We start from the raw sequence: 26,142 nt of genomic DNA on the forward strand, positions 1-26,142 counted from the left end.
CATGGTGTAGTGGAAGACCAGGTAAACAGATCAGTCGCAGTACAGCAGGTAAGTCCTGACACGGAGAGGAGAGGAAGGGCAATCAGGGAGCACTTGGACAAGAGCTCAAGGATGCAGAGACGTTGCTAGGGAAACTGCGGGCGGGGGAGGGGACTGTGCAAACCAGGGTTGTGAATGGGCCGATGTGAGTGGAGACCACACAGGTCCTGTGGTGGGAGGGCACAGGGGAGCAGGTGCCGAGGGCCCCTCCTTGCGTACTGGGCTGGGAAATGGCAACATCGTTCTGTAGGGCAGGACTGGGGAGGGTGAGAGATGGGAAGGCGATTCCAGCCTAAGCAGATGGTGATGATGGGTCTTCAGGGAACATGGAGGCGAGCTTGCCTGCTCGGCGGGAAAACCAGAGGGGCTAAGGCTTCCCCACTCGCTGTAGGTTGCTCACTGTAATATGTGTCTATGTAGCCAACAAGGATTTTTATCAGTAGGGTCTACTATTTTTGTCGAAACTATCTGAGAGCCCCAAGCAGGAATGCTTTCCTCACTCTTCTTGCATACCACTGGCGATGGGCTGCTCACTACCTCTGAATGCACTCCTTTTCATTGTGGGACAGTTCTGACAGTCACAGAGTTGGGTCTCAGTGCCTTGTCATCTCCACGTTTGCCCTTGGAGACAGCCAGGGTTACCGCTGCTCCTGCCTCTGCCCCTGAGTCTCTCTTCTCCAAGGTCAGTACCCCCAGTTCCTCCATCCCCTGTTTTCTAATAGGCCCCAACTGCTGCCTGCTAAGGGCCCACAACCTCCCTCACCCACACTGTTGCACAGCCCAGACATCGGTCTGTTTTCCACCAGCCCTCAATGCTATTGCTCCTAAAACAAAAGTCTCATGCCATACACTTACTTACAACTCTTCCATGATTCCCCCTTGTCTTTAGGACAAAGCCTAAATCCTTAGCATGACAGACAGCCCTTCCTAACCTGGCTCCTCCCACTTCTCTGGCATCACCACCCTCTGCTTCCCTCTCAGTCATACGACTCTAGATTGACTCACCCCACCGCTCTGCCCCAGCACCTGCTTCTCCCTCTGCCTGGATCACTTTCCTTTCCTTCTCCATTTATCGGACCCCAGTCCATCTCCCAAACTCAGCCTGGGCTTCATTTCCTCCAGGAAGCCTCTTCCAGCCTCCTTCTAGCCAACGGCACCCGTCCTCCCTGTCCTGTCTGTCCACGCTCACGGCTTCTCGCCGTGAGTCCCGTGCCCAGGCAGAGGGCACTGCACAGGCGGTACGGGGTCAGCCACAAGTGCAGCAGCAGTTTCCTTCCGAGGCACCTGAAGGCACCCTGGGCTGAGGCTCTGCTGGGCTGCTTGGTTTGGACAGAGGAAGCCTGCACCACTAGGAAAAGCTATCCATGGGAATTCTCTACTCCTTGAGTAGCAGAATAGAAAACAAAGAAGCACTTGCAGCCTCCCTACTGGGAGACTGAAGATCCTTATCAGATTGAAACCAGCCTGAAACAGGCAAAAAGAGGCCCAGACGAGATGTTAGGGGAGGGGACTCTGTGTTCTGTCTTCACGAACGGCACTGTCACCCACCACCCAACTGCCCAAGCCGGGAAGCTGCAGGTCTTCCCAGACTCCCTCTCTCCCTCAGTCCCCACATCCATCCAGTCACAAAGCCCTAAAGACTGCAGGGCCGTCTCTCTCTTGCGTCTCCACTGTGTGGCCCTCCTGCATCGCTCACCTAACTGCCACTGAAGCCTCGAATCAGCCCCACCGGCTCTGGCCTCTCTCCTACCATGTCAGTTTCCACACGAGCAGCCAGACCCATGTTCTTCTCCAACACCTAACTGTCCCCGTCACCCACTGTTTAAAACTCTCCTGCCGCTCCTCCCTCAGGATAAAGCCCAGCTCTTCGGGGCAGGGGAGGCTATGAGGCCCTTTGGACCTCGCTGCAGGCAGATGTCTCAAGTTCTGGACCGCCTGGAGCCACCACCTTGCACAGAAGGCCCAACCACATTGTCCCCCAGAATGAGGCAGCTGACGGCTATGCTCAGTTTGTGGACCTGCACTGATAGACACTGACCACTCCAGAATGTTCCATCTCTGCCACAGCTCGGGCCTTGTGCCCTAGACCCCTGCCTCTCCCATCATCCCCTTCTGATCCCGACAGTCTTCCAGAACCTTCAGAACTCTCAGACCACCCACCCCCAACCCCCGCCAATCACAAGCAGCCTCCCCGCCTCCCCTCGCCAATCACAAGCAGCTTCCCCGCCTCCCCCCGCCAATCACAAGCAGCCTTCCCGCCTCCCCCCGCCAATCACAAGCAGCCTCCCCGCCTCCCCCCACCATAGGCTAGCGTCTGTCACCTGGGGTTCTGGTTATCAGTTTACTGTTCTGTCTCCCCGCTCACCCAGGGCAGGGACCGTGCCATGCTCACCATTGAAACCCTACCTCCTAGGCTGGCACGTGGTGTGAGTGCTTAGTGAGTATTTGTAGCAGGCAGGGAGAAAACAAGATAAAAGAATCTTGTCGAAAGCCCGTTCCTGGAACGTTCATTTATTCGACAAATAAACAAAGTGGATGGAGAAAAGCAGGCAGAGGAGAGGCGGAGGGAAGTGTCTGCAGGTCCCTGAGGACCGCGTAGCTCAGAGTCCACATGTGGCCTGAAAATCTGCCTCCAGTTCCGCGAGGATTTCTGTGCATTAAAGCATGAAGGAAGAGTCTCATCCTCTCACAGCTGGCCAGATGTGCCTGGTGTTGCCATGACAGCCTCCAGAGTTGGCCAGATGTACCATGATCGTCTTTGGAAAACGTCAGGGGACCCCAGAGACTGTATGGCCCCAGAGAGAAAAAGTTGACACTCAAAAAGGTGGCATGGAAACACTCAGTTTGGATTGAGGGCTGTGTGGGGTGGTGTCGCGGGCGCTCTGGGCATAGCGACGTGAAGATCCTTGCTGTCTTCAAGGCCGTGGGAGTCTCTCCCGGCAGCCCTTGCCCTCTCCCTAACCCCTGCTCCCTCCCTAGGTGATCAAGCTGGCCTTCGAGGAGTTTGACCTGGAGAGGGGTTACGACACCCTGACGGTCGGGGACGGCGGTCAGGACGGAGACCAGAAGACGGTTCTCTACATGTGAGTGAAGCGGAGCACGTGGTGGGCAGGGCAGGAGCTCGGGTACCTTGGCTGGGGACGGGGGATGGGCTTGTAGAGTCCTGCTTGGTCCCCCTGACCCTACCCCTCGCCACCATGCTGTGACAAGGAAAGGTGTCCTGCAGCACTGTCTCAGCCACAATCCTTCCGTCTCCCTCTGCTCCTACCAAGGAAAACAGAGCACTGGGCCGGAGTCTCGCTAGGAAGTCACAGGGAAATTATACAGAATGAACAGCCTCTCAGGGAGCAGGGGGAGTAGAGGTTTGCTGCGTGCGCCTGGAGCATTCCACTGGACTGCCTGCGTCTGTGCAGACCCTGCTTCTCCCCCAGGAGTTTTTCCTCAAGGCCACGTATACGTGTGGTGGTCTAACTTCAGACAGAGACAATGGAAATGTTTTGCTCATTTCCCTCCATGCTCATAACTGTCTGGGAAAAGGATAGTTTCAGGGAATTGGGACCACATTTTCTGAGGCCAGAAGGGCTGGTTTGACATGATCTAGTCACGGGAGAGGATGATGTCGGGCTGTCCTGGGTTCCATTACACTGGATCTCAGCTCCTGGGGGCCATTTGGCTCCTCCTTCACCCATCATGATTAGCCTGACACGGAAGCAGAAGAATGCTCCCGTTCAGGGCGTGTGGCCCAGCGTTAGAGAGATAGACAGGCCTGACCTCATCCACCTCCCCTGCGAAGAAGGAGGGGAGATTTCACATATGTTGGGCACCTGCTGTGTGCCCAGGCACTGTGATGGGAACTTTCACATCAGTTATCTCATTTAATTCCCACAGCAGCCCTGTGAGGAAGGTGCTATTACACCCATTTAACAGGTGGGAAAACTGAGGCCCAAGGGTACAAAGATGGTTGGTGGCAGAACCAGCACTTGAATTCATGTCTTTTGATTTCCATCAAGGACAGCATCCCATGCCACACCCCCTCCCAACCACACTAACACCCTCTGGTCTTAATGCTAAATAAAAAAAGGGCCATTCTGTAATAGCTGACTCGTCCAGGAGCTGTTCTGTTCTGGGTGCTTCTCATACCTTCCTCACATCTACCTGGAATATCCTGTTAGGGCAGTTGAATAACATTCCCTACCATGTCAGGTGACATGGCTGGGACTTGGGATCTCAAGAGAAAGGAGTGGAATGTCAGCCTGAAGGGCATCCTCCCTGCTGCCTACTCTCCACTGTATTAATCAGGGTTCTCCAAAGAAACAACAAATAGGATGTGTATATAAAAAAAGGGATTTATGATAAGGAATCATTTTGTGTGGTAATGGGGACTGACAAGTCCCAAGATCTGCAGGCTGAGTCAGCGAGCTGGGGATGGACCCAGGAGAGCTGATGATGTAGTTCTAGAGCAAAGGCCAGCAGCCTCAAGACCCAGAAAGAGCTGACGTTCAGTTCAAGTTCAGGGTGGGAAAAAGCACTGCCCTAGCTGGAAGTCACGCAGGCAGGAAGAATTCTCTTTTACTTGGGAAAGAGTCAGCCTTTCTGTTCTATTCAGTTCTTCAACTGATTGGATGAGGTCCACCTTCATTGGGGAGGGCAATCTGTTTTACTCAGTCTTCCAATTTAAATGTTAATCTCATCCAGAAACACCCTCACAGAAACACCCAGAATTATGCTCGGTCAGATATCTGGGCACTTTGTGGCCCAATCAGGTTGACACATGAATTACCCATCATACTCAACCCCTCCCCTCCTCTCTGTGCATCCCCATCACTCACCTGCCCTGGCATGCTGACCTGTGTGGTACATCAGCTCGATGTGTCCAAGAGGCCAGGATCCCACTCTGTCTCCCCCATGACCCCATTGTGCTCTGTCATAGAGAGAACCGCAGAACACCAGAGCTGAAAAGACTCTGGGGGATCATACATTTCAACCCCTCATTTATATGGAGTGAAAAAGCTCAGAGAGGCTCGACCATTTGCTCAAGATCTCACAGCAAATGAATGGCAGATCCAGGGCTTGTACCCAGGTCTCTGGACCAGTCTAGTTTGAGTGAGATCCCAACAAGTTCTGTAGCAGCCCAGGGGCTCTCCCACCACCCTCAGATCTCTTTAGGCCAACATCAATATCAAAACTTCAGGGAAACACATGCAGAATCCTTGGGTTCCTTAGTTGTCATAAGTGGGTCACACAGAGGAAGAGCAGAGGCCTTGGTCTTCACCCTTGCTCACCACCACCCTGGAGTCCATCCTTACTCATTACAGAATGTCAGAGCCCCCAGCCCAGGGATGTCACACGCACCAGACTGCTGTATCCCAGGTGGTCTCTCCCCGCTCCACCGGCACGGTGCTCACAGAGTACCGATCCCCTCTCTGCGGCCAACTCAACAGCCCTCCTCAAGCTTTGAGACCCCAGGGTAGAGCAGGGATTAGGGTCCGTTAATCCCACCACCCCCTCACAACCCCCCACACCCCATCTGTGCTGACAGTTTGTCTGGTCCCAGCAGAAAAAGGAAGCCAGGTTTCTTCTAGGAGCCCCAGGCTGTGCCGTGGACTCTGACTCTGCCACTCCAGCAGGCTGACCTTGGGAAAGCCACTGCCCATTTTGCACCTCTGTCTTCTCATCTGTACAGTGGGGATAACACAACCTCTACCTCACTGGGCTACTGGGGACATTAAATAAGATCATGAAAGGGACATGGTCTGACTTGGGTAGGTGCCTGGTAGATGTGAGTTGAATCAGAATCCTCTCCATGCCTACACTCTCTTCTTCAGAAAGAGCGTTGCCCAGGGTGGTGGCTGCGCTTTAAGCCTCACTTCTCATGCTGGAGTGGAAAGAGGTGCCTCATTAAAAGGACTGGCTGGGTTCCGACTGGGGAAATGGGTTTCTGTCTGTGTCTTTTCTGCAATACAGTTCACACGAAAGACAGGAGGTTGCAGGGGTGTAGACACCCCCTTGATTAGATCTGGCTCCAGCCATCCCTCCCCTGTGCAAGTGAGGACACAGACCTCTCTTCCAAGCCCTGGAGTCTGGGCAGGGGAGTCGTGGCTGAGATGCAAGCTCTGCCTGTGGCCGGAGGGGAGTGGTCCTGAGTCTCCCAGCACGTGAGCACGTGCTGCCGGGCTCAGTGCCAGAAACACTGTGGGGCTCAGTACCTGCCCGAGTGGGCCTGGCACCTAGATATTCCTTTAGATGCCATCAGTCACACCGTCATTCTCTTGGGGTGCCACAGTGGGGTGCACGCCTCTGAATCTCTCTCTCCTGACAGCCTGACAGGTACGTCGGTCCCAGACCTCATTGTCAGCACCAACCATCAAATGTGGCTCCTCTTCCAGACCGACAGCAGTGGCAGCTCCCTGGGCTTCAAGGCTTCTTACGAAGGTAACTGCTGTTGGGGAGCCAATGAGTCAGACGCTTGGGGTCTGGTTTGGAGTCAACAAGCCCTGGGTTCGAATCCCGGCTCTGCCCTGCACTAGCTTCCTCTCCTTAGGCATGTTATTCAACTTCTCTGAGTCCCAGCCTCCTTCTTTGTCCAGTGGGTCTCCTGGGCTGTTTTGAGGATTATCTGGGATCAGTCACACACACCAGTTCCATCCTGGGTTCATACCTGGCTTATGTAGACCTTTGAAAAGCCCCATAAACTTTCTGAGCCTTGCTTATTTTATAATATCTTCAGACTGGAGACAGTAGCTTCCCAAGCTACCCTGTTTGGGTGTCATAGTGATGAGTGACTATGTGCACAGGGCTAGGGACAGACACACACCGTTGGTGACCTGAGGAGGGTACAGACGCGGGTGACCTGCATCTCTTGGTGGGAACAGGCATTAAGGGAACGGCAAAGTCTGGGGTCCAAGAGATACCTTTACCATCACCCCTCCATGCACTGCCAAGCCTCCTGATGACTGCTAGTGCAGATCCCCACAGAAGGTGGAGCAGAGACCATCCCCCGAGCATTTGTGAAGGCCCTGTTGGGTATCCGCCCCTAGACCAGCACTGCGGGAACAGATGCATCGGATCTAGGCCCTCGCTGCAAGGGGCCTGCGCTATCATGGTAAGACAGGAGAAAACAAACGAGCTATTACTAAAGCAAGATAATTGCAGCAAACAGAACCAATGGGAGCACAGAGAAGGGGCAGCCGTCCTTTCTGGGGCATCGGGAAAAGCTTTATCGAGAAACAGAGCTTTAAGTCTTTTAAATGACTAGAGAGACAGGAGGCAGTGGAGGGGGAGAGAAAGCGTCCTTCTCCACCCCATTTGGAGACGTGATCATTCTACACGGGACTATTTAGGGTCCAAAGGACTCTCGCTCTGCTCAGTGTGACTCACACCCCCAGTGGACCAAAGGCTCTTCCTATACCAGGACCTGGATTCTGTCACCAAACTGGGTACACAGGACATGTATTAGTGTCCTAGGGCTGCCCTAGCAAAGCACCACAAACTGGATGGCTTTAACAACAGAAGTTTATTCTCTCCCAGTTCTGGAGGCTAGAAGTCTGAACTCAAGGTGTCAGGAGGGCCACGCTCCCTCCGGCACTCTGGGTAGACTCCTTCCTTGCTTCTTTCTAGCTCCTGCTGGTGGCCAGCAATCCTTAGCTTATAGCTGCATCATTCTCATCTCTGCCTCTGTGGTCACACGTCCCCGTGTGTCTCTCCTCTTCTCATAGGACACCAGTCATGTTGGATTAAGGGCTCGCCATCTTAACTTGATTTCGTCTGCAAGGACCCTATTTCCAAATAAGGTCACATGCACAGGGACCAGGGGTGAGGATTCAGCACATCTTCTTGGAGAATACGATTCAGCTCATAACGGGAGGCTAGCCCTCATTTCCTGCAGGAACACTGTCAAACCATGATAGGCCCACTGGGGTAAGGATGATGGATGTACTGTTTGAAGAGTAGGAAACATGCATCTAAGTGAGACAGGACAGCAGACAGAGAACACCTATTGGGTGACAACGTGCTGAGTTCAAATCCTGGTTCTGTCACTTTCCAGCTCCATGGTGAGTCAGGGAGCCTGTCTGGGGCTCTGTTTCTTCATCTGTGAAATGGACATCATAATACACCTTCGGGCACAGGGCTTCTGTGAAGATTAAGTTTAGATAAAGAATGTGAAAATTAAAATGTTGCAAATTACAAGATGAGTAGTGAGTGAGTACATAGGTAGTTAAGTGAATGGGCTCTTCTGGCACATCGTTATATGTACGCAGCTGTGAGGCAATGGAAAGAGACCCAGACGAGAAATCAGGAGACCTTGATTCTGGCCCAAGCCCTGGCCCTCACTACTCTGGAAATGGGAATGGGTTTAGACTCAAAAGGTTTCTAAGGTTTCCCCATTTCAGAGCTTCTACGGATGTTCAGCAGTGAATGTTTCCAGAAGTGGGGAGGAATGATTCTGTGCCATGCACATTCCCTAATCTTTCCATATCTTATTCATGGCTTGGATAAGACAAAAGTCACGTGAGCTTGCGAGGGCTGATGGTACAGCAGTCAGCAAACAGCGTGCAGAAAGATCTGGATGGAGTGGAGTATTGGCTCAATTACCAGGATAAGATGAAGTGGGAATAAATATCAAGTCGTTTGAAGTTTCAGAAATATCAGCTACTAGAATTTATCCCAGGGAGTGAGTGTTGCTTTATTCTCTTCTGATCAGGCATCAGAGAACTGGGCATAGACGTGGGGACCTCAGCTTGAGATGGATAAGGAGAGGACTTAAAGTCAAGCCCAGTGAGCAAGGTTAACGGCCCCCTGAATGTTTATTCGGGGGAAAGTGGACTCGGGAGACTTGAGAGCTGTGTCCAAATATTTGAAGGGCTGTTCTGTGGGGAAGAGGAATTAGGCTTGTTTGGTGTGATTTCATTGGAAAAGAAAGGGACATATCGTTTGTTGAGAGCCTGTTATGTGCCAGAAGCTGCGTGTTCATTGTCTCAGGGTTTTCAAACTGTCACGCAAAGACCTGGGCTACCCTCGGTGACCACCAAGGTGGTGGGATAGGGGATGCCCAGCAGGGAGGCCTCTGACCCTGCCTCCATCTCCTCCTGTAAACCTTCTTCTAAGAGGGGATTTGTAGCTAAGCACGAGTTTGAATAGTACCGCTTCATCCCATGCAGTGCTCACAGCTATGTGACGATGGCTGCTCTTCTGTAGAAGAGGAATCAGAGCCTCAGAGGGTAAGTGACCTGCCCAGGGCCACACAGAAATGTGGGACCTGGCAGAGTCCAGATTCGACGCTGGGTCTCTGTAGCTTGAAAGCCCATGATTTTCTCTTACACTGGGAGCCTCCCAAAGTTACAGAATTTCAATTCCTTATCAAATCTTTATAGAAGCTGAAGCTTTGCCCCAGTCAAGTGGGCCATGAGCCCAGTCAAATAAGTCATGAGCCTGGGTTCCTTGTTGCTAGAGATTGGGATTAGGTTGGCCATTTTACTCAGCCAGTATTGATTAAGCTCCTGTTATGTGACCAGAACGAGGCTAGGTACTGTGGCAACAATAGAAGACAACATAGACTTGGCCTAAAAACATACGCTGTGTGACTGCCGGTCACAGACTAGGTGTGGGCCGGACTTCTCCTCGGAACCATGACAAAATAGGAAGAGAGAAGAGAGTCTGGACGTTTAGACCCCTCACTAACCCACAGGGGCTACACGGGTTCTGTGCACAGAGGCAGCAGCTTCTGTGAAGATAGAACAGACTCTGGAATTGGACCAGAGCTGGTGAATCCCAGCTTGGCCCCAACTGTGTGACCTTAGGCAAGTTATACGGTCTCTCTGAACCTCAGTTTCCCCACTCATAAAATGGAGGTAATAATGCTGACTATATGGCATTGCTGTGCAGTGTTATGAAATGAGATCACGAAGGCTCTTGGCACAGTGCCTGGCACAGAGGTGCTGTCCCCTGGGAGCTGAGAAAGTTCCGTGATGACCACTGCCCTCCACTCCGGGCTGTGCCCTCCTCTGCGGGCCACGTGGCTCTGTGCCTGTCCCCCAGGTGGCCCGTGGTTGCTCTGATAGCCCCGGTCCTAGGCCCCTGCCTCACCCTCACTCCCCAGACTGGCTGGGAAAGGAGGTGTTTCATGGTGGCCACTGTGTAAAGTGTGAAGGCAGACGTGGCAGAAGACAGACCCTGGTCACCAAGGGCCTCAAGGCCTCGTAAGGAGTTAGCACTTTGTTCAGCGGGAAGAAGAGCCTGGGAAGGGTTAAATGTCAGGATGGGCCTGCCCTTCCCTTCTTGTCCTTCCACCTTTGACCTTTGTTTGAGGGTGACACCCATGGGTCTCACACCTTCATGGCGAGATGCCCTCTTCTGTGGAAGAAGTGGGTGGTCGAGTTCCCTGAGGCCCCGATATGACTGTGCCCTTTCCCATCTGCTCTGGGCTTCTCTCCCTGCAGCCTTCTAGGTCCCCTCCACCCTCCTAGCTACTCCCCCTAAGCTCTTGCATGGCTCCCCACTGCCCCCTCAGCGCACGCACTTCTCAGGCTCTCAGCTTTCATCCTCTTTTTCTAGAACCTTCCACCGTTGATCACATCTACTCCCATGACTTCAACCTCAGCCTGAACCCTGGTGACTTTCAGATCTACTCCCCACTTGCATGTCTAGCTGTGACACATCTTACATAGCTTCCCCCTCGGACATCTCAAGCCCACCCCATCTGTCTTAGGCCTATTCTGGCTGCCATAACAAAATACTGTAGACTGGGACGCCTGAATAACAGGAATTTATTTTCTCACGATTCTGAAGGTTAGAAGTTCAAGATCAAGGTTCTGGCTGATTTGGTTTCTGGTCAGGGCTGGCTTCAGATGGCTGCCAGATGTCTTTCTGGCTTGCAGATTGTCCTCTCACTGTGTCCTCACGTGACCTTTTCTCGGTGTGTGCACATGGAGGGAGAAGAAGAGTGCAAGTGCGTTGTTTGTTCTTATAAGGACACTAATCCTATCAGATCGGGGCCCCACCCTAGGACTTTGTTTAACCTTTATTGCTTCCTTAGAGGCTCCATCTCCAAATACAGCCACACTGGGGGTTAGGACTTCAACATCTGAATCTGGGGGAGACACAAACGTTCAGTGCATTAACACCATCCCAAACCAAGCTCTCCGTCTCCACCCCCACACCCCCTGCTCCCATGTCCCCATCCCAGTGAACAGCACCACCATCCACACCATCACTCAGCCTCATCTCCGCCTCCTCCTCCCTCTCCCACCTCTGACTCAGTCCCCAGATTCTGCCAGTTCTCCCTCTGCGGCACCCCAGCTCCTCTGTCATTGACGTGGCTAGGCCCTCGTCGCCTCTCACCTGATGACCACACAGTCCTCCTACCCAGGATCCCCAGCATCCCCAGCATCCCTGACTCCAGGCCCCTCCCCCAGCCCCACCCATCTGCCTCTTGCAGCTCAGTGATCTTCCTAGAATCCAAGTCTGGCACAGTTCCCTGCTACTTAAAAAAAACAAAAAAACCACAGAACTTTAATGACAGCTTCTCACTGCTTTCAGGATAAAGCGTCGTCATTCGTGTGGCATCCAAGGCCCTCAATGATGGTAATTCCAAGCCAAATGCTGGCTCCTATGAGCCCGTTCCAGGCAGATTACAGTTTATTGATCTATCTGGTCCTACAGGGCGTAGCCCAGTGCCTGGCACCATCGGGCACCCTTCCTCTACATCCTCTCAATCCCCTTTCGTCCCGCTTTACCACCTCCCGGCACTCGGGTGCCAAGAGCCCACATTCTTCACTGTCCCCATAGACTCTGGGGTCAGACAAAGCCACTTTGTAACCGAGTTCTGCCATTGGCTCTGTGTGTGTTCTTCAGCCAATCCCTCCACATCCCTGAGCCTGAGTTTTCTCATCTGTGAAGAGGGGCTGATAAACATTCATCTCACAGGGGTCTTGCGAGGATTCCGTGCAGTGAAGCCTCCAGCGTGGGGCATGGCACACTCGGTTTAAAAGCCTGACCCCCTCCCCTGCTTCCCTAGTCCTGCAGCTCTTCTAACCTGCACTCATGGCCCAAAGCTTCAGAATGATCTCCACCCCCATCCTAGCCCTTCTTTTAGCCCAGCTCCTGGGGAATTCCATGCAGGACAGACATCTTGGCTCAGGGATGGGAGGGTGGCCGGGATGCATGTGTTCCACAGGTGGCATGAGGCATTTGAAGGCAGAAACCCCCAGGCATACCTGGCCCCATCAGCATCAATACCCCATCTGCCCCTGTTCAGGTAGAGAAAAACTTCCTTAGAGCAGGCAGGTGACACTGCAGTATCATCACCACCACCCCCCACCACCCATTAAAAGTTTGAGGTCCTGGGTGGGAAAAGTTGAGGGATTTATTTCCCAGAAATACTTCTCATCATGCTTGTCACAATCCCAGGTCAGGGTGGGGGAGGGGCCTCCAGCTCTGTCAATATCTGAGTCTTTGGCACCTAGAAACTCAGGCCCCCTCCATGAGGGCAGCCAGCTGTAGGAAAGCATTCATATTTGCAATTGCTCTGCTTCCCAGCAGAATAAGAAATATTTAAGGAACAGGCAATTAGCACTTACCAGAAACATTATAAAATTACATACAACTTGCTAACAAGTTTTAGCATCAATCTCGGAGTCGCTTCACTTCCTGACTTGGAGCCTGGAATCTGGAAGCCTAATGCTGGATCTCGGAGGCCGGCCTAAGGGAGGAAGGAGCTGGGACCCTCACCCTGGAGATATGGAGGAGCAGGGCCGTAGAGATCACGCAGAAAGGATGCCCAGTAGTCCAGGGGACTCGTGTTGGAAATAAGGTCCCCTGTGTATTCAACATCATCTAGGCCCCTGTTATGCATTACAGACACTGTTCAGACCACAAGGGGATACAAGGATAACAAGACAATCTGTGCCTTCACCCAAGTCTTAGTCTGTCTTCATTAGAGTCCAGGAAGTATGAGAAAATGGGGAAATATCAAGGAGGGGCAGCTAACCTTACTTGAGGGCATCAGGGAAGCCTCCCTGGAGGAGCTGGTGTCTGAAGCTAAGACTCGTTTATAAGATGGAAAGGAGTTGGTCAACATTCCAGAGAGAACAGGTTGACTTAGAAAGCCTGATCCCCTAGGGTTGCCTAGGGTTGAAGCTAAAACTTCCACAGAATGAAGTTTGAGAGCAAGTAGGGGGAAGATGGCCAAGTCTAGCCTTCTGCAGGTGGTGCCTGCCTCCCCTTCTCCAGAACTGAACTCTGGTGGCACCAGGAGGCCTCCTGAAACAGATGGTGTTAGAGCTGAGCTTGAAAGGAGACCAAGGGCAGCAGCCCAGCATCCCGACTCTGCTCCTTTTTGGACCCTGCCTTTCCTCCTATCAGAGCGTTAAGCACATGGCCATTTTCAGCCTCCAGTCTGCAATTTTCAGGACCTCTGTCTCTTCTTACTTTATCCCCATAAGCTCAGAGGCCCAAACTTTCCATCTTCAACCAGGAATGACACCAGGCATGTTTCTAAGATGTTCACTGAGTTTCCATGACACCCTTAAAGCTTCCTCAGGCACTGGGGCCTAGAGGTTTGCTAGATACAGGCAGCAGCTGCCCCTCTCAGGAAGGCCCAGTGGGACCCACGCTACACATGAGTCTTTCTCGGCCCCTGGGAGGCCAGGGGTGCTAAGCAGCAAAGGATGCTGCACCTTTAAAATTTGGCAGGAAGTCATCTGTCAATGAGATATACTCTTTAAATCCATGGGCTTTTGCAAACGGCAAGCTCCAGTTTGGAGCTGATACAGACAGCCTGGGGGCAACCTGGATGTTCTGCATGTTTGTCTTCACCCCATATTCACCATATTCACCCCTGTTTCCCAACCTCCTTCAGTCTGTGACACACCCATGACAGTGTGGTGGAGGAAAGGGATGAGAGGGAGGAAAGAGATGGGAGGGACGAATGTCACCCACTTCCTCCACCCACATCTCCATCCCATTCATGAAAATTGTGTGCAGAGAACGATGCACAGGTTCCCGGAGATACACGTACAGCTGCCCTCTGTCTCCTGCCAGCTTGTGCCCTTCCCATCATCAGTAGAGACGTACAGTGGGATGTGGTTCCCAGGAAATCCATGAGATCCAGGCATGCCCAGAGGTCGTCTTAATGCACCAAAGATGTCCTGGTCACTCATTAGGAGTCTGTGCTGGTTGAACAATTGGTCTGGAGGGCTCAGGATGCATAAGGCACTGCGCTTGGTTCTGGAGGTACAAAGAGCAGTAGGGGTGGGGCCCCCGTCTGTAAGGAGCTGATCCCGGCTCTTCACGGTCTCCCAGACCATCCCTCCAGCCTCATCTCCTTTCATCATCACATCCTGCCACACTGAACTTCTAACTATTCTCCAGAATTAAAATAAATAAATAAATAATTGTCCAAGGGGGCTGGGAGTGAGAGAGAGAGAGAGAGAACTCCTAAGGCTGCCTGGGTGACTCAAGGGTACAGCCCTAAGGAAGCACTTGAGCTGACACTGAGAGATGATTCTTTGTCTAGTTGACAAGTGGAGGGTGTTTATTAGGAAGAAAGGACAGCAGGTACCAAGTTAGAGCCACGTGAGAGCCGGCTGGGCTCTGCCAGCAATGGGCCAATAATGACCTTGAGGAAACACCTCCTGGTTCCTGGTTACGTGCCACGTGCTGGACATTTGGACAGTTGTCTTATATACATAAACTCATTTAATCCTGAAAACAACCCTGCAAGGTTGCTGTTCTTATTACCATTTCTGTATCACAAGTGACAAAACTAAGACTCAGAGAGGGTATGAAAGGTACCCAAGGTCTACTACTTAGTGTCAGAGCCAGGATACAGATCCGGGACTTGCTCAGAGTCCTCACCTTCGCGCTATTTTGCCCCCTGCCCGTGGCTCCGTTTTGTGGTGAACCTCAAGGTCGGAGATGGACAAATAGGAGGCTGGGGCGGGAGGGGCAGGCAAAGGTCCTGCCACGCCAAGGAGTTGGGGTTTTCATCTGTGGATTTTTGGGAAGCCATGGAAGAATCAATGAGCAGGGCACACTACTGATCAGATGTTTGTTCCCGAGCGATCTCGTGCTGCTTTGCAGAATACGACAGAGTAGAGGGAAGGGGCAGGGGAACGGCTCTTGCCTAATGCCATGCCCAGGTGAGGAATTGAGAGGGGTGGACTTGGGCGGTGAGGGGAAGAATGGAGAGCAGAGGGTGCAGGGATATCCCGGAGGAGGAACCGCCAGGAGGTGGTTAGTGAGGGCTGTGACGGGGAGGGGAGGGCAGAACCCAGGCTGATTCCTGTGTCTGCCTGGACAACCTCCATGAAGCCTCTTGCCTCCCCCAGCCGCAGCCCGAGACCGGAGCTGCCTCCCCTTCGCCCCCAGAGGTTGTGTGGTCAGGTACACACCCCGTCCCGGCCCGCATCATTTACTCTGTAACTATCTCTAGAGCCACCTGACTGGGAGTTGTCCAAGGGCAGGGCCCTGTGTCAGGCAGCTCTGTATCATTAGCACTGAGCGTGGCATTGGACACACTCCCCGTGCAACACATATCAGCTGTGCTCACACACTGAGCAGCATGGTCCCTGTGCTCCAGACACTGTGCTAAGTGATCACCAACACATAACTGACGCCTGCCTCCACAGCGCTTCCCTTCCGGTGGGTGGGGAGATGAGAAACGAGGAAGCCACCTGGCAGCCGGCAGGGCACCAGTGGGGGCTGAGATGGTGAACCAGGTTGTCCCTGATGCCCCAACAGACAGTAGACTCCAGGAGAGAGGAGATTTTTGCCCTTATTTCCACCGCTATACATGCAATGTCTAGAACAGGAGCTAATGAAATGAATAGAGGAATACTTACAATCGGTGCTACAAAGGAAAAGACCAGGGTGCCAAGAGAGCAAAGGAAAAGGGAAACATCTAAGAAGAGAGGTCAGGGAAAGCACCTTGAGGAGGTGACGTCTTAAGCTAAAGTCTGGGGCGTGAGCAGTCGGCCATGTGACATTGGGGAGGAGAGGAAGCTGCAGCCCAGGCTGAGGGAATAGTGAATCAGTGAAGGAACAAATGAAGTCCCACCCGGTTGGAAAGGCAGCAAATCGTAGCCCATGGTCAGACCCTCCTCTTCCTCTACACGGCGCTGCTCTTCTTGGAGCACATCCAGTGGTGAATTTATACAGACACGAGAAGCAGTTCCTTCTCTACAGACATTGTCATAAAAGAGGATTCCAATTTGGTATCACAAATTGAAAAACCTGGGGAGAAGACAGTAAGGTTGATCACAGACGATAGGAATAAAACAGCGGAGAAAGGGGAAAGCGAGTATGCAGAGCCCAGTCGTGATGGAATTCTGAGGGTCTTTGAAGCACGCATCTTGTGTTCGCCTTGCTTCTGGTCAGCAGAAGGAGGGAGAGGGAAAGATGAACACTTACAGAGGGGAATTCTGTTAGGCCAGGTAACAGGAAGCTGCGCGTGATTTCCTGCAAGTCAGAATTTGGCTTGTGGATTTGCAGTTCTGGGTGGCCAGGAGGGTCAAGGTCACATGCCTTTTCAGGCAGGGCTGTGGAGCCCAGGGAGTCCCCTTGCAGGAGGGCAAGGGGACTTGGTTCCCATGTGTCCCCAGCAGGGGTTGGCGCTGGGCTTGGAGGGAAGATCCAGGCCAGGACAAGGGTGTCTGAGGGCCAGCCCCCAGCCCCGCTGGCTTCCTGAAAGGAGCTCTCAAACTCTCCAACCATCCTGCTCTGTTTTTTTTTTTTTGTGGCACACGGGCCTCTCACTGTTGTGGCCTCTCCCGTTGCGGAGCACAGGCTCCGGACGCGCAGGCTCAGCGGCCATGGCTCACGGGCCCAGCCGCTCCGCGGCACGTGGGATCTTCCCGGACCGGGGCACGAACCCGTGTCCTCTGCATCGGCAGGCGGACTCTCAACCACCGCGCCACCAGGGAAGCCCAGTCCTGCTCTGTTCTTCCTCTCCCCCGACCTGGTCCTGATTCCATGGTCTGCACATGCCCCTCTCCAACGCCTTGGCCCTCTTTGCCAAGTGCAGCCTTCAACCTGACTTCCCCGAGGTCGCCGCTACCCAGAAGCCCTCTCCAGCACCAGCAGCTCCTGGCCACAGGCCCGTGACCTTCACATTTGAGCCGTGGGCTCATGCGCTCGCTCTCCGTTGCTGTTCCACCTGTGTGCAAACCCTTCCCTTTGACCTAGACTGTCTCCACCTCTGCCGCTCGCTACCCTCCTCATGGATGTCACCAGCCTCTTCCTCTCCACTCTGGGTCTCGCCATCACCTTGCCTCTTGTTTCTCAGCCTTCTCCCATGCTGTCAGTGCGGACCTTGCTCTCTAGCACCTCTGAAGCCTTCACTCCACCCACCTGCTCTGGGGCCCCTTGTCCCTTCCGCTCCCCCACCAGTTCCTCCCTCTACTCCATTCACCATCCTTCTCTTGGCCTCTACATCCCCATGCCCTCCCCCGCTCCTCCTCTGTTCACTTCCTTCCTCCTTCAGCCTGAGACCCTTGCATCACACATCAGCCATTCCTTGAACAGTATCCTTGACTCCCTGCCCACCGCCCTGCCGTTTTTCCAGGTTCTGAGGGATCTGGGACAAGCCACACAGCCCTGCTCGGTGGCAGCACCCCTGTAAATGAGCTGTCTCCACCCTCCATGGAACCCAGGGTGCATGGCAGTCCTTCCAGCCATGATTCCTCTTCTCCAGGTGACTGTTGCAGACGTTCTTGTCAACGTCGCATCCTTTTCCCCACAACCCGTCCCTCACCTTCAGCAAACATCATGACACTTCGTCCTCCTCCACTAGGAAAGTAGAGCCTGTGTCATCACAAGATCTTCTTCAACCTCCCGCTCTCCTACCTGAAAGCTCGCTGTGATCACCTCTTCCCTCTGCCCCGCATCACGAGGGAAGGGGAGCTTCCTGGTCTCTAAGGTGAGCCCCCCAGCGTGCGCTGGGCCCCGGGCTCCTGCTTCTCCATAGCCTCGTGCTGTCACTGCCCATTTCAGCTAACCAGTGTCTCTCATTCAGTTATATCCATTCATATTCTCTCTCTCTCTCTCTCCCTGCCCTCCCCTAGCATTTAATTATGGTCAAGTTTCTTCGACCTTAAAAAGCCTTTTCAGCTGCCCCCTCAAGGCCATATTCCTCATAAGTTGCCACCTGAATTCTCCCTATTGCTTCACTTCCAAAAAATGCCTTCTTTATGAGTCACCTACTCTTCCTGGATCATCTTCCTCTTCTCCCGTCAGTGCCGGGCCGGCCCCATCATCACACTCAGTCTCCTGCCAGTATCCAGTGAGCGCCTTTCACTGACCTGCTTTCCAGTCCTTTCTACACTTCCCTGCCACGTTCGATGCTGTTGGTCTCCTTCCTGAAACTCATTCTCCTCTAAGCTTCCAGGGCTCCGCTCCCTGCAGGATCTCAGACTAGCCTTCTGCTGGTCCCTGCAGTGTCCCTAGCTGTTCTGTCCGGACTGATGTCTCCCCTTGGGTGGTCTCATTCTTCTCATGACCCTCTATGAGCTGAATCCAAATTCTGTATTTCTAGACCAGATTTTCCTCGTGGGCGTAAGACCCACGTAGCCCCTTTCTACTAGGTTTGTCCCCGTGGAGGTGCCAAGTGACCCTCCAGCCCTGCTCCCTCCACATGTGTTGAAGATGAAAGCAACCCAGTACCCAGCCAAGCCCTGCAGTCATCGTAGCCCCTGCCTCCCCGTTATCCCCTGTCTGCTCAATCTCAGTGTGGCTGTGGCTTCTTCCTGCTTTGGACCTCCCAAGTCTTTCTGCCTCTCCCCATCCCCTCTGCCTGTGCCCAGTCCAGGATGCTGTCAAAACAGCTCCCATGGGCTTCCCTGGTGGCGCAGTGGTTGAGAGTCCGCCTGCCGATGCAGGGGACACGGGTTCGTGCCCTGGTCCGGGAAGATCCCACATGCCGCGGAACGGCTGGGCTCGTGAGCCATGGCCGCTGAGCCTGCGCGTCCAGAGCCTGTGCTCCGCAACGGGAGAGGCCACAACAGTGAGAGGCCCGCGTACCGCAAAAAAAAAAAAAAAAAAAAAAAAAACAGCTCCCAGATCATTGGAAGCCTCCCTCTAGAACGGAACCTCCATGGCGGCAGGGCCTGTGTCTGCCTTGTTCTCTGTCTCACCCACAGTACCCAGCACAGTGGCTCATGCTAAGGAGACACTCAAATGTTTGTTGAATGAATGAACGATCTCCCTGCCTCCAGAATTGCTGCCCCCAGACCGTTCTCCAGGCAGCAGTCAGGGTGACGTTTTAAAATCCACACTATGAAATGCCAAGTGGAATGAAACCCTTTCCTGAGCCCGCATTGCCTACACTCTGAAGTCCAGTCTCGTTAGCAGGTCGAACAGGCCCTTTTGTGGGTTGGCCCTGCCTGCCTCTTCCAGCCTCATCTCTCATCACCTGGTGGAAAGTACTCATGCTTGTGGAAGGGCAATGTGGCATGGTGGTGAGGAGCCCTGGAACCATACAACCTGGGTTTGGACCTCAGATTCACCATTTCCTGGCTTTGTGACCTTGGATAATTACATCACCTCTCTGTGCCTCAGTCTCCTCACCTTTAAAATGGAGATAATAGTACCTAGGTCACAGTGTACTGTAAGGATGAAATGATTCACTATATGTAAAATTCTCAGAGTGGCTGCCAGCACATAGCACTAGAGTGATTAGTTCTATAACTAAAAGTTCGTTATGATCGTAACGATTAGTTAGTTATCATCACTGCTATCATTGCAGTCCTGCAAACAGCCTCTGAGACTCTGGATGGGCTCCTCCCCCACCTGAAGGGTCCTTCCTCTCCTCTCCCTCCCACTAATGCCTTTCTCTTCTTCCCAGCTTTACTGAGATGTAATTAACATATAACACTGTGTAAATTTAAGGTGTACAACGTGTTGATTTGATATATGTATATATTGTGAAATGATTACCACAGTAAGGTTAGTTAACACACCCATCACCTCACCTTACAGTTTGTGTGTGTGTATGTGTTGAGAACTTTTAAGACCTACCCTCTTAGCAACTTCCAAATATACAATACACCGTCGTTAACCAGAGTCGCCATGCTGTACATCATCTCCCCCTGACTTATTCATCTTATAACTGGAACTTTGTATCCTTTTACCACCTGCATCTATTTCCCCCACCCCACTCTTGTCAACCACCATTCTACTCTCTGTTTCTATGAGTTCATTTTTTTTAGATTCCACATATAAGTGAGATCATACGGTATTTGTCTTTCTCTGTACAACTTATTTCACTTAGCATAATGCCCTCAAGTTTCACCCATGTCACAAATGGCAGGATTTCCTTCTTGTTTGTGGCTGAGAAATATTCCATTGTATGTGTGTGCCACGTTTTCTTTACCTGTCCATCCATCAGTGGACATGTAAGTTGTTTCCATGGCTTGGCTGTTAGTAAATAATGCTGCAATGAATCCCACATAACTCCTTTCACCTGCTGGCTCCTACACAGGCTTCAGGCCTCAGCTTAAACATCCTCCAAGAAGGCCTCCTCCAGGAAGCCTTCCCTGATGCCAGGGTTGGGATTGGGCTGAGATGAGAGAGACATTCACCTTGGGCATAATTTTAAGGGAGGCACCAAAGAACTCAGTAATTAAATCATATTTTAATGTAGTATTTTTTAAAAACCAAGATTAATGCAAAATATCCATGATAAAAAAATAGCATTTCAATAATGACAGACTCTGATGGCCAGGACTAGGGTGGGACAAGTGAGGTGAGCTGTGCAAGTGCTGGGTCGGATCTGGTCTTTTTATTAAGTTCTGGTGTTTTTCTTCATGTTGGATTTGACTTATAGGCATCAATTTTGATTTTCTAGAAACATAATATAGCACTAAGATCGTATTTGTCTAGATGGCTGAGTTTCTGTGCTCCCTACAGTTTTGTGCGCAAGGTTAGTGCATCACTTCCCGCACCCTGTTTCCAGCCCCGCCCTCCAAATTCGAGTTGTCTTGCTCCTCCTGGGCGCATCCATGGCACAAAGCACCCTGTGTCGTAAATACTCGCTTCCTTGTCAGGATCGTTCAGTCCTTGAGACCAGAGCCCACGTCCAGGTCTCAAGTGTCTGGCACAGGGCCTGGCACACAGTAGGTGCTCATTATATGCTTCTGATCGCACTGACGGCAGGAGAAACCGGATGGGTGTGGAAACAGCCAGGCCTGCACCATGGAGAGGCCTGGGCAACTTCTTCCTCCCGCTCAGGATGCTTGTTCTCTGGAGCTGATCACACCTTCAGGGTAGCTGCTGTGGTCTAAGATGCAGCCAGGTGGACCCCACATTTACATCTTCTACAGCATGTTGGGGCCTCACCAGGACACCTTAAACCTGGGTCCTGTCCCAGGCAGTGAGCCCCAGCTCTGTCTTCAAACACTGGGTACCTTCTTCCAGGTCTCAGGATGCCCGCAGTGACAGTCCTCATCAGGGCCTCACGCCCCAGAGAGAACATGTTTGGGGACTCCGGAAGAAAGAGGGCCTCGCTGCTCACTCCTGCAGGCTGACTTGTCCCGGGGCCCGTCTTCCGTTCCTCCGATCCCCTGGGGCTCTGGGACCCGGAGCCAAGGGGCCACCTTCCTGGGAATGCCTCAGTGGCTGCCTTCCCCCAGCCCTGGCAGAAGAGCCAGCTTCAGAGGAGGGTTGAGGTGTGCTTTTAGGCTGTGTGTAGAGGGACAGGCCAGGGGCACGTGTAAGATGAGAGGCGGGTGAGCTGACCTGCCCTTGAGTTCTCAGGTCTGATGTCTGCTCACACAGACCCCTCTTCTCCCCTGAACCCAAGGACTCTTGCTGTTTGACTTAGATCTCTCTCTCTTTCACACACACACACACACACACACACACACACACACTCCCACAATCCCAGCCAAAGAATTCCTTGTTCTGCCAGTAGTAGGGAACCATGAATGTGACAGTCAACAGCCCATCCATGTAAGGCGGCAGTACTCGGGGCTCACCTGACCAGCCCACAGGGCCCAACAGCTGTGGTAAGAAAGCTTTTGCAGAATCACCCGTGTCAGGGCCACGCACAGCAACTTCGGGGACTATGGCTCCTGGCAGCCCATAATGGTGCCTACGGAAAGCGCAGGGTCCCTTTGGCCTGACAGTCCTGGGAAGGTGTCCAAACACTTCCCCTTACTCCAGCCGCCTCTCTCCCGAAGCATAGGACTCCTGCCGTCCTCACCTCACCATCTGTCACATCAGCCATGCCCCGCGTCCTTCCTGCAGGGTGCCTTCCTCTCTGGGAGCAGAGCTCCTCCCCCGCCCTCTCTCCTGCTTCTTCCTCCCCGCCTCCCTGCCCTTCATCTCTCACAGCTCCAAGCACGGGGCTGGTGGAGGCGGGGCAGCTCTGGGGGAAACTCCAGGGACTTGGCCAGGACAGACTCTTTTCCTGGAACGTCGGGGTCCTGATTGACTCTGCCACGAGGCAGCCAGCCCATCATGTCCCCAGAGCCCAGACCCTCAGAGCTGTCTCAGGGAACGCACTCCCTGTCTGATTCACCACTGTTGAATCAAGTGAAAATTTAAAGGCATACGTAATGAGTCATGGGTTTCAATTTACCTGCTCCCGTCTTCAATCGAATTAAAAATGTATCTTCGTGAAAGTGCTTCCGTATCAGAAGCCAGTGAATATTGATTCTCACTTAGTCTTTGGTTGGGGGAAAGGCAAGCAGCAAACCGTCAGCCGCCTTCTCATCTTGCGCTTGCCTGGACGGCTCCGGAAGGGACTGAGCTGAAAATCTATCAAGTGACGTGAGTAATCTGAATGCGAGTCAAGTCAGGAAAGATCGCTCCGAACCGTGAGCTTGTGAATTCCTAGGACAGGTGTCTCACAAAGCATGTAGCCCCACCTTCCCTGAATGAAAATATCCAAGCACCTGGAACACTCTGTGTGGACATAGAGTCCAGGCATTGGAGAGCAGGAGGGCCTCATCCTCCCAAGATGCTGTTTTAAACACGACCTTGCAGGGTTTCTCATCAAAAGCCCACCTGGGTCCCTCCGAGCCCAGCCTCGTGGCGGAGGTGCAGCATGGCCTTCCAGCTCCGAGAGGCATGGAGTCACCCTGTGTCTCTGTTTTCTCTTTTCCTGTCTTGCAGAGATCGAGCAGGGCAGTTGTGGAGATCCTGGCATACCTGCCTACGGCTGGAGGGAAGGCTCCTGGTTTCGCCACGGTGATACACTCCAGTTTGAGTGCCAGCCGGCCTTTGAGCTGGTGGGGCAGAAGGCAATCACGTGCCAAAAGAATAACCAGTGGTCGGCTAAGAAGCCAGGCTGCGTGTGTAAGTGAGCGGGGAAGGCGCCGCTGCGGGGTCTCCACCGAGAGGCCAGGGGCCCACTTCCTAGCTAATCCGGACCCCATCCTTGGGAACCTCGTAGGTCGTAACCGTAGCTTCACTCTGGTTGGTTTCTTCTCCTTCTCAAAACGTTGCCGGCTGAGTCCTCGTTGCTGGCAGTGACGTGGATCGTAGCACTGAGAATGATTGCTCTTGACTTTTGGGGGCCTTCTTCAATGCCGTCTTCCTCCCCTGGTGACCCTTGAGAGCAACGTCAGACCCCGACATTTCCTCCTCACCCTTCTTGCTGTCATTGACGCCATATAGTCGAGCCAGGGCAGAAGGTGCTGGCGATGATTTCGTGAGACGGTAGACTCTGTGCCAGCCTTGGGGTACCACGAGACACCGTGGCCTTGTGGGGATATATACAAAGTTTCATCAGATTGCTTCCTCTTGCATTGGATTTAGGGAGGGTTGGGGATCAAGCTGTCTTTGAATTGTTGATCTTTCAGAGAAAGGGTTGGAGTTGAGTGCTCTGTTCTCCGGAGATAACAAGGAATCCTTTCTTCCTTTCTCTGGGATGGTCTGACCTCACTTTCCGGCGCAAAGAATACTTTAAGTCCTGGCTCCCAGGGAAATTGGCAAGTGTAAGGGGACTGTGTATAGAGGAGCAGGCTTGATCTTTGTTGAGAAATCATAGGTTCCACCTCTCGGGGCTGTCACCTCTTCTCCCAGCCCTTGCCACTGCCCCTCTCCGTCTCTTACAATCTGCTTCCCTCGGGGAAGGGCAGACAGACTGACCCTCTCATCTTTCTTGCCATCTCAGTGGGCTTCTCAGGGCCTTGGAGGGCTGCCTCATAGAGAGTGGTTGCCCCTTGGGGCCGGGGAGAGGAATGACATGGGAGACTATAAGGGAGTATCTGTGATGACAGAGAGTTTGGCATGTGAGTTGGTGAGTTGGGTCATACCACGATGATTCTACTTTTCAAACAAAAAAATCACTTTGTGTAGTTGACAAAGCATTTTTGATGACTTGTGAGCTTATGTAAGAATTCTTGCCGAGGTTTAAAGATCAAATCGTTCTTAGATACACATTAAGCAAATCACCCTTATTGAAAAAAATAAAATTGCATGAAATTGGCTGCCCATCTCTGGCCCAGTGTGGTTAGATATGTGTACCCTGAAAGCCAAGGGGACCAGAGGGGCAGGGGAGGTTAGCAGGGGGCAGCTCCAGGCAGGCAGGAACAAAGGGCCTGACAGTCTAGAAACGAGCCCAGGGCAGAGTGGGTGGGTGGAATGGAGTTCCCCAGGGTGGGTCGGAGGCAGGACCTCAGAAGGCAAAGGTCCAGACTGTGGGAGTCCCAGCTAGTGTGGGTGTTCCATCTCTGAAATCCATCTAGGTGAGACAAGGCAGGGAGAACTGGAAAGGGTCAGGTCTCTGGGGCAGAGAGCTGGCAGGAGGGAAATGTGTAGCAGAGCCAGCCAGCCACTTGGAACCAGGATACGGTTCCCTGCCTCACAAGCTGAGAGACGCGGGGAGCAGAACGCTACCTGGGGAGGGGGGGCGGAGTCTATCACTCAAGCCCTCCAGGAATTTACTTGACCCTTTGGCTCTTAGAAGTAGTTTCAGGAAATGTTTCTAGAACCTTCTGTAAGTGCTGCTCAGCAGGCCCCTCGTTGCCAGGAGGAAAGCTGACAGGATGCTAGGTACTGCTTGCAATCACCTGAGAAGAGATGAGGGCAGAGCAGTCCTGGAAGATACGGGGCGGTGCTCTCTGTGGTTTAAAATAAGGAAGAGGGGCTTCCCTGGTGGCGCAGTGATTGAGAGTCCGCCTGCCGATGCAGGGGACGCGGGTTCGTGCCCCGGTCCGGGAAGATCCCACATGCCGTGGAGCAGCTGGGCTCGTGAGCCGTGGCCGCTGAGCCTGCGCGTCCGGAGCCTGTGCTCCGCAACGGGAGAGGCCACAACAGTGAGAGGCCCGCGTACCGCAAAAAATAAAATAATAACAATAAAATAAGGAAGAGGAGCCCCAGGCTTACTGATGAGAACTGTGAAGCAGGCACTCTGGGGGGCTAGGATGGCATTTCTTCTTCTGAATGATTCTGGGAGGTGGGGGATGGTATCCCCAAGGTACTCCCATTACTAGGGCTTTTCTGGTCATTTGGGTGTAAGAGACACAGCTTGAGTCTCAGGGGTGCTGGCTTCAGTGGAGGAGGCCAGGGAGAGCCAGCTGGCCCCAGGCCTTTGCACCACAAGCAAGGTCACGAGTGAGTGCCATCTGTCCGCTTTCTACTGAGTACCCAGCCCCTAAGCTGATGCATCCCTAGGTCCTGGGCTTTGCCCTCAGGTGGTGAAAGATGGTACTAAGAAAATCCGGGTGCTCTGAGAGAACTTTGGATTCAACGTCTGGAGACCTGTATCTTAGTCCCGGCTCAGCTTTGTGACTATGTCCAGGGCAACTTCTCTCTGGAGTTTGGTTTACTAATCTATCCGATGGGGTGGCGCTCCCCAAATTCTAAGCCTCTATGATCGTATTTATAGAAAAAGACAACTGTGACATGGACAGTCCTCACGTTTTCCATCGTGAATACTTGGAAACCACTCTCTAAACTGGGTCATTTACAGAGCAGCTCATGCTTCAAGGGATAAAGTTAAACTTTGGCGTTCTGCCTGATCCCAGATCAAATATATCATAGTGTGTGATCTGCAGAAGAGGGACAACATCTGTAAGCATTTATAAAAATAGAGAATAGTACAGTCAGCCTCTGTGTTTTATAATGTGGTCAGAAATGTACATAGAAAAGCACCTCTAGCAA

General features: G+C 52.7%; 1 protein-coding gene across 1 annotated transcript in view; it reads left to right on the top strand.

Moving 5' to 3' along the window:
• The window catches only part of CSMD2 (CUB and Sushi multiple domains 2), a gene marked incomplete at both ends in the record, with an annotated part of 666,759 nt that overhangs the window by 363,166 nt on the left and 277,451 nt on the right, over window positions 1-26,142 (top strand). The window contains 3 exon segments of the mRNA XM_082658204.1: window positions 3,019-3,122; window positions 6,359-6,471; window positions 23,149-23,331. Of these exon segments, the coding sequence (XP_082514330.1) occupies window positions 3,019-3,122; window positions 6,359-6,471; window positions 23,149-23,331 (400 nt within the window).

This window comes from Grampus griseus (assembly GCF_964374135.1).
Source record: "Grampus griseus genome assembly, chromosome: 1".
In the NCBI taxonomy this organism is placed as follows: domain Eukaryota; kingdom Metazoa; phylum Chordata; class Mammalia; order Artiodactyla; family Delphinidae; genus Grampus; species Grampus griseus.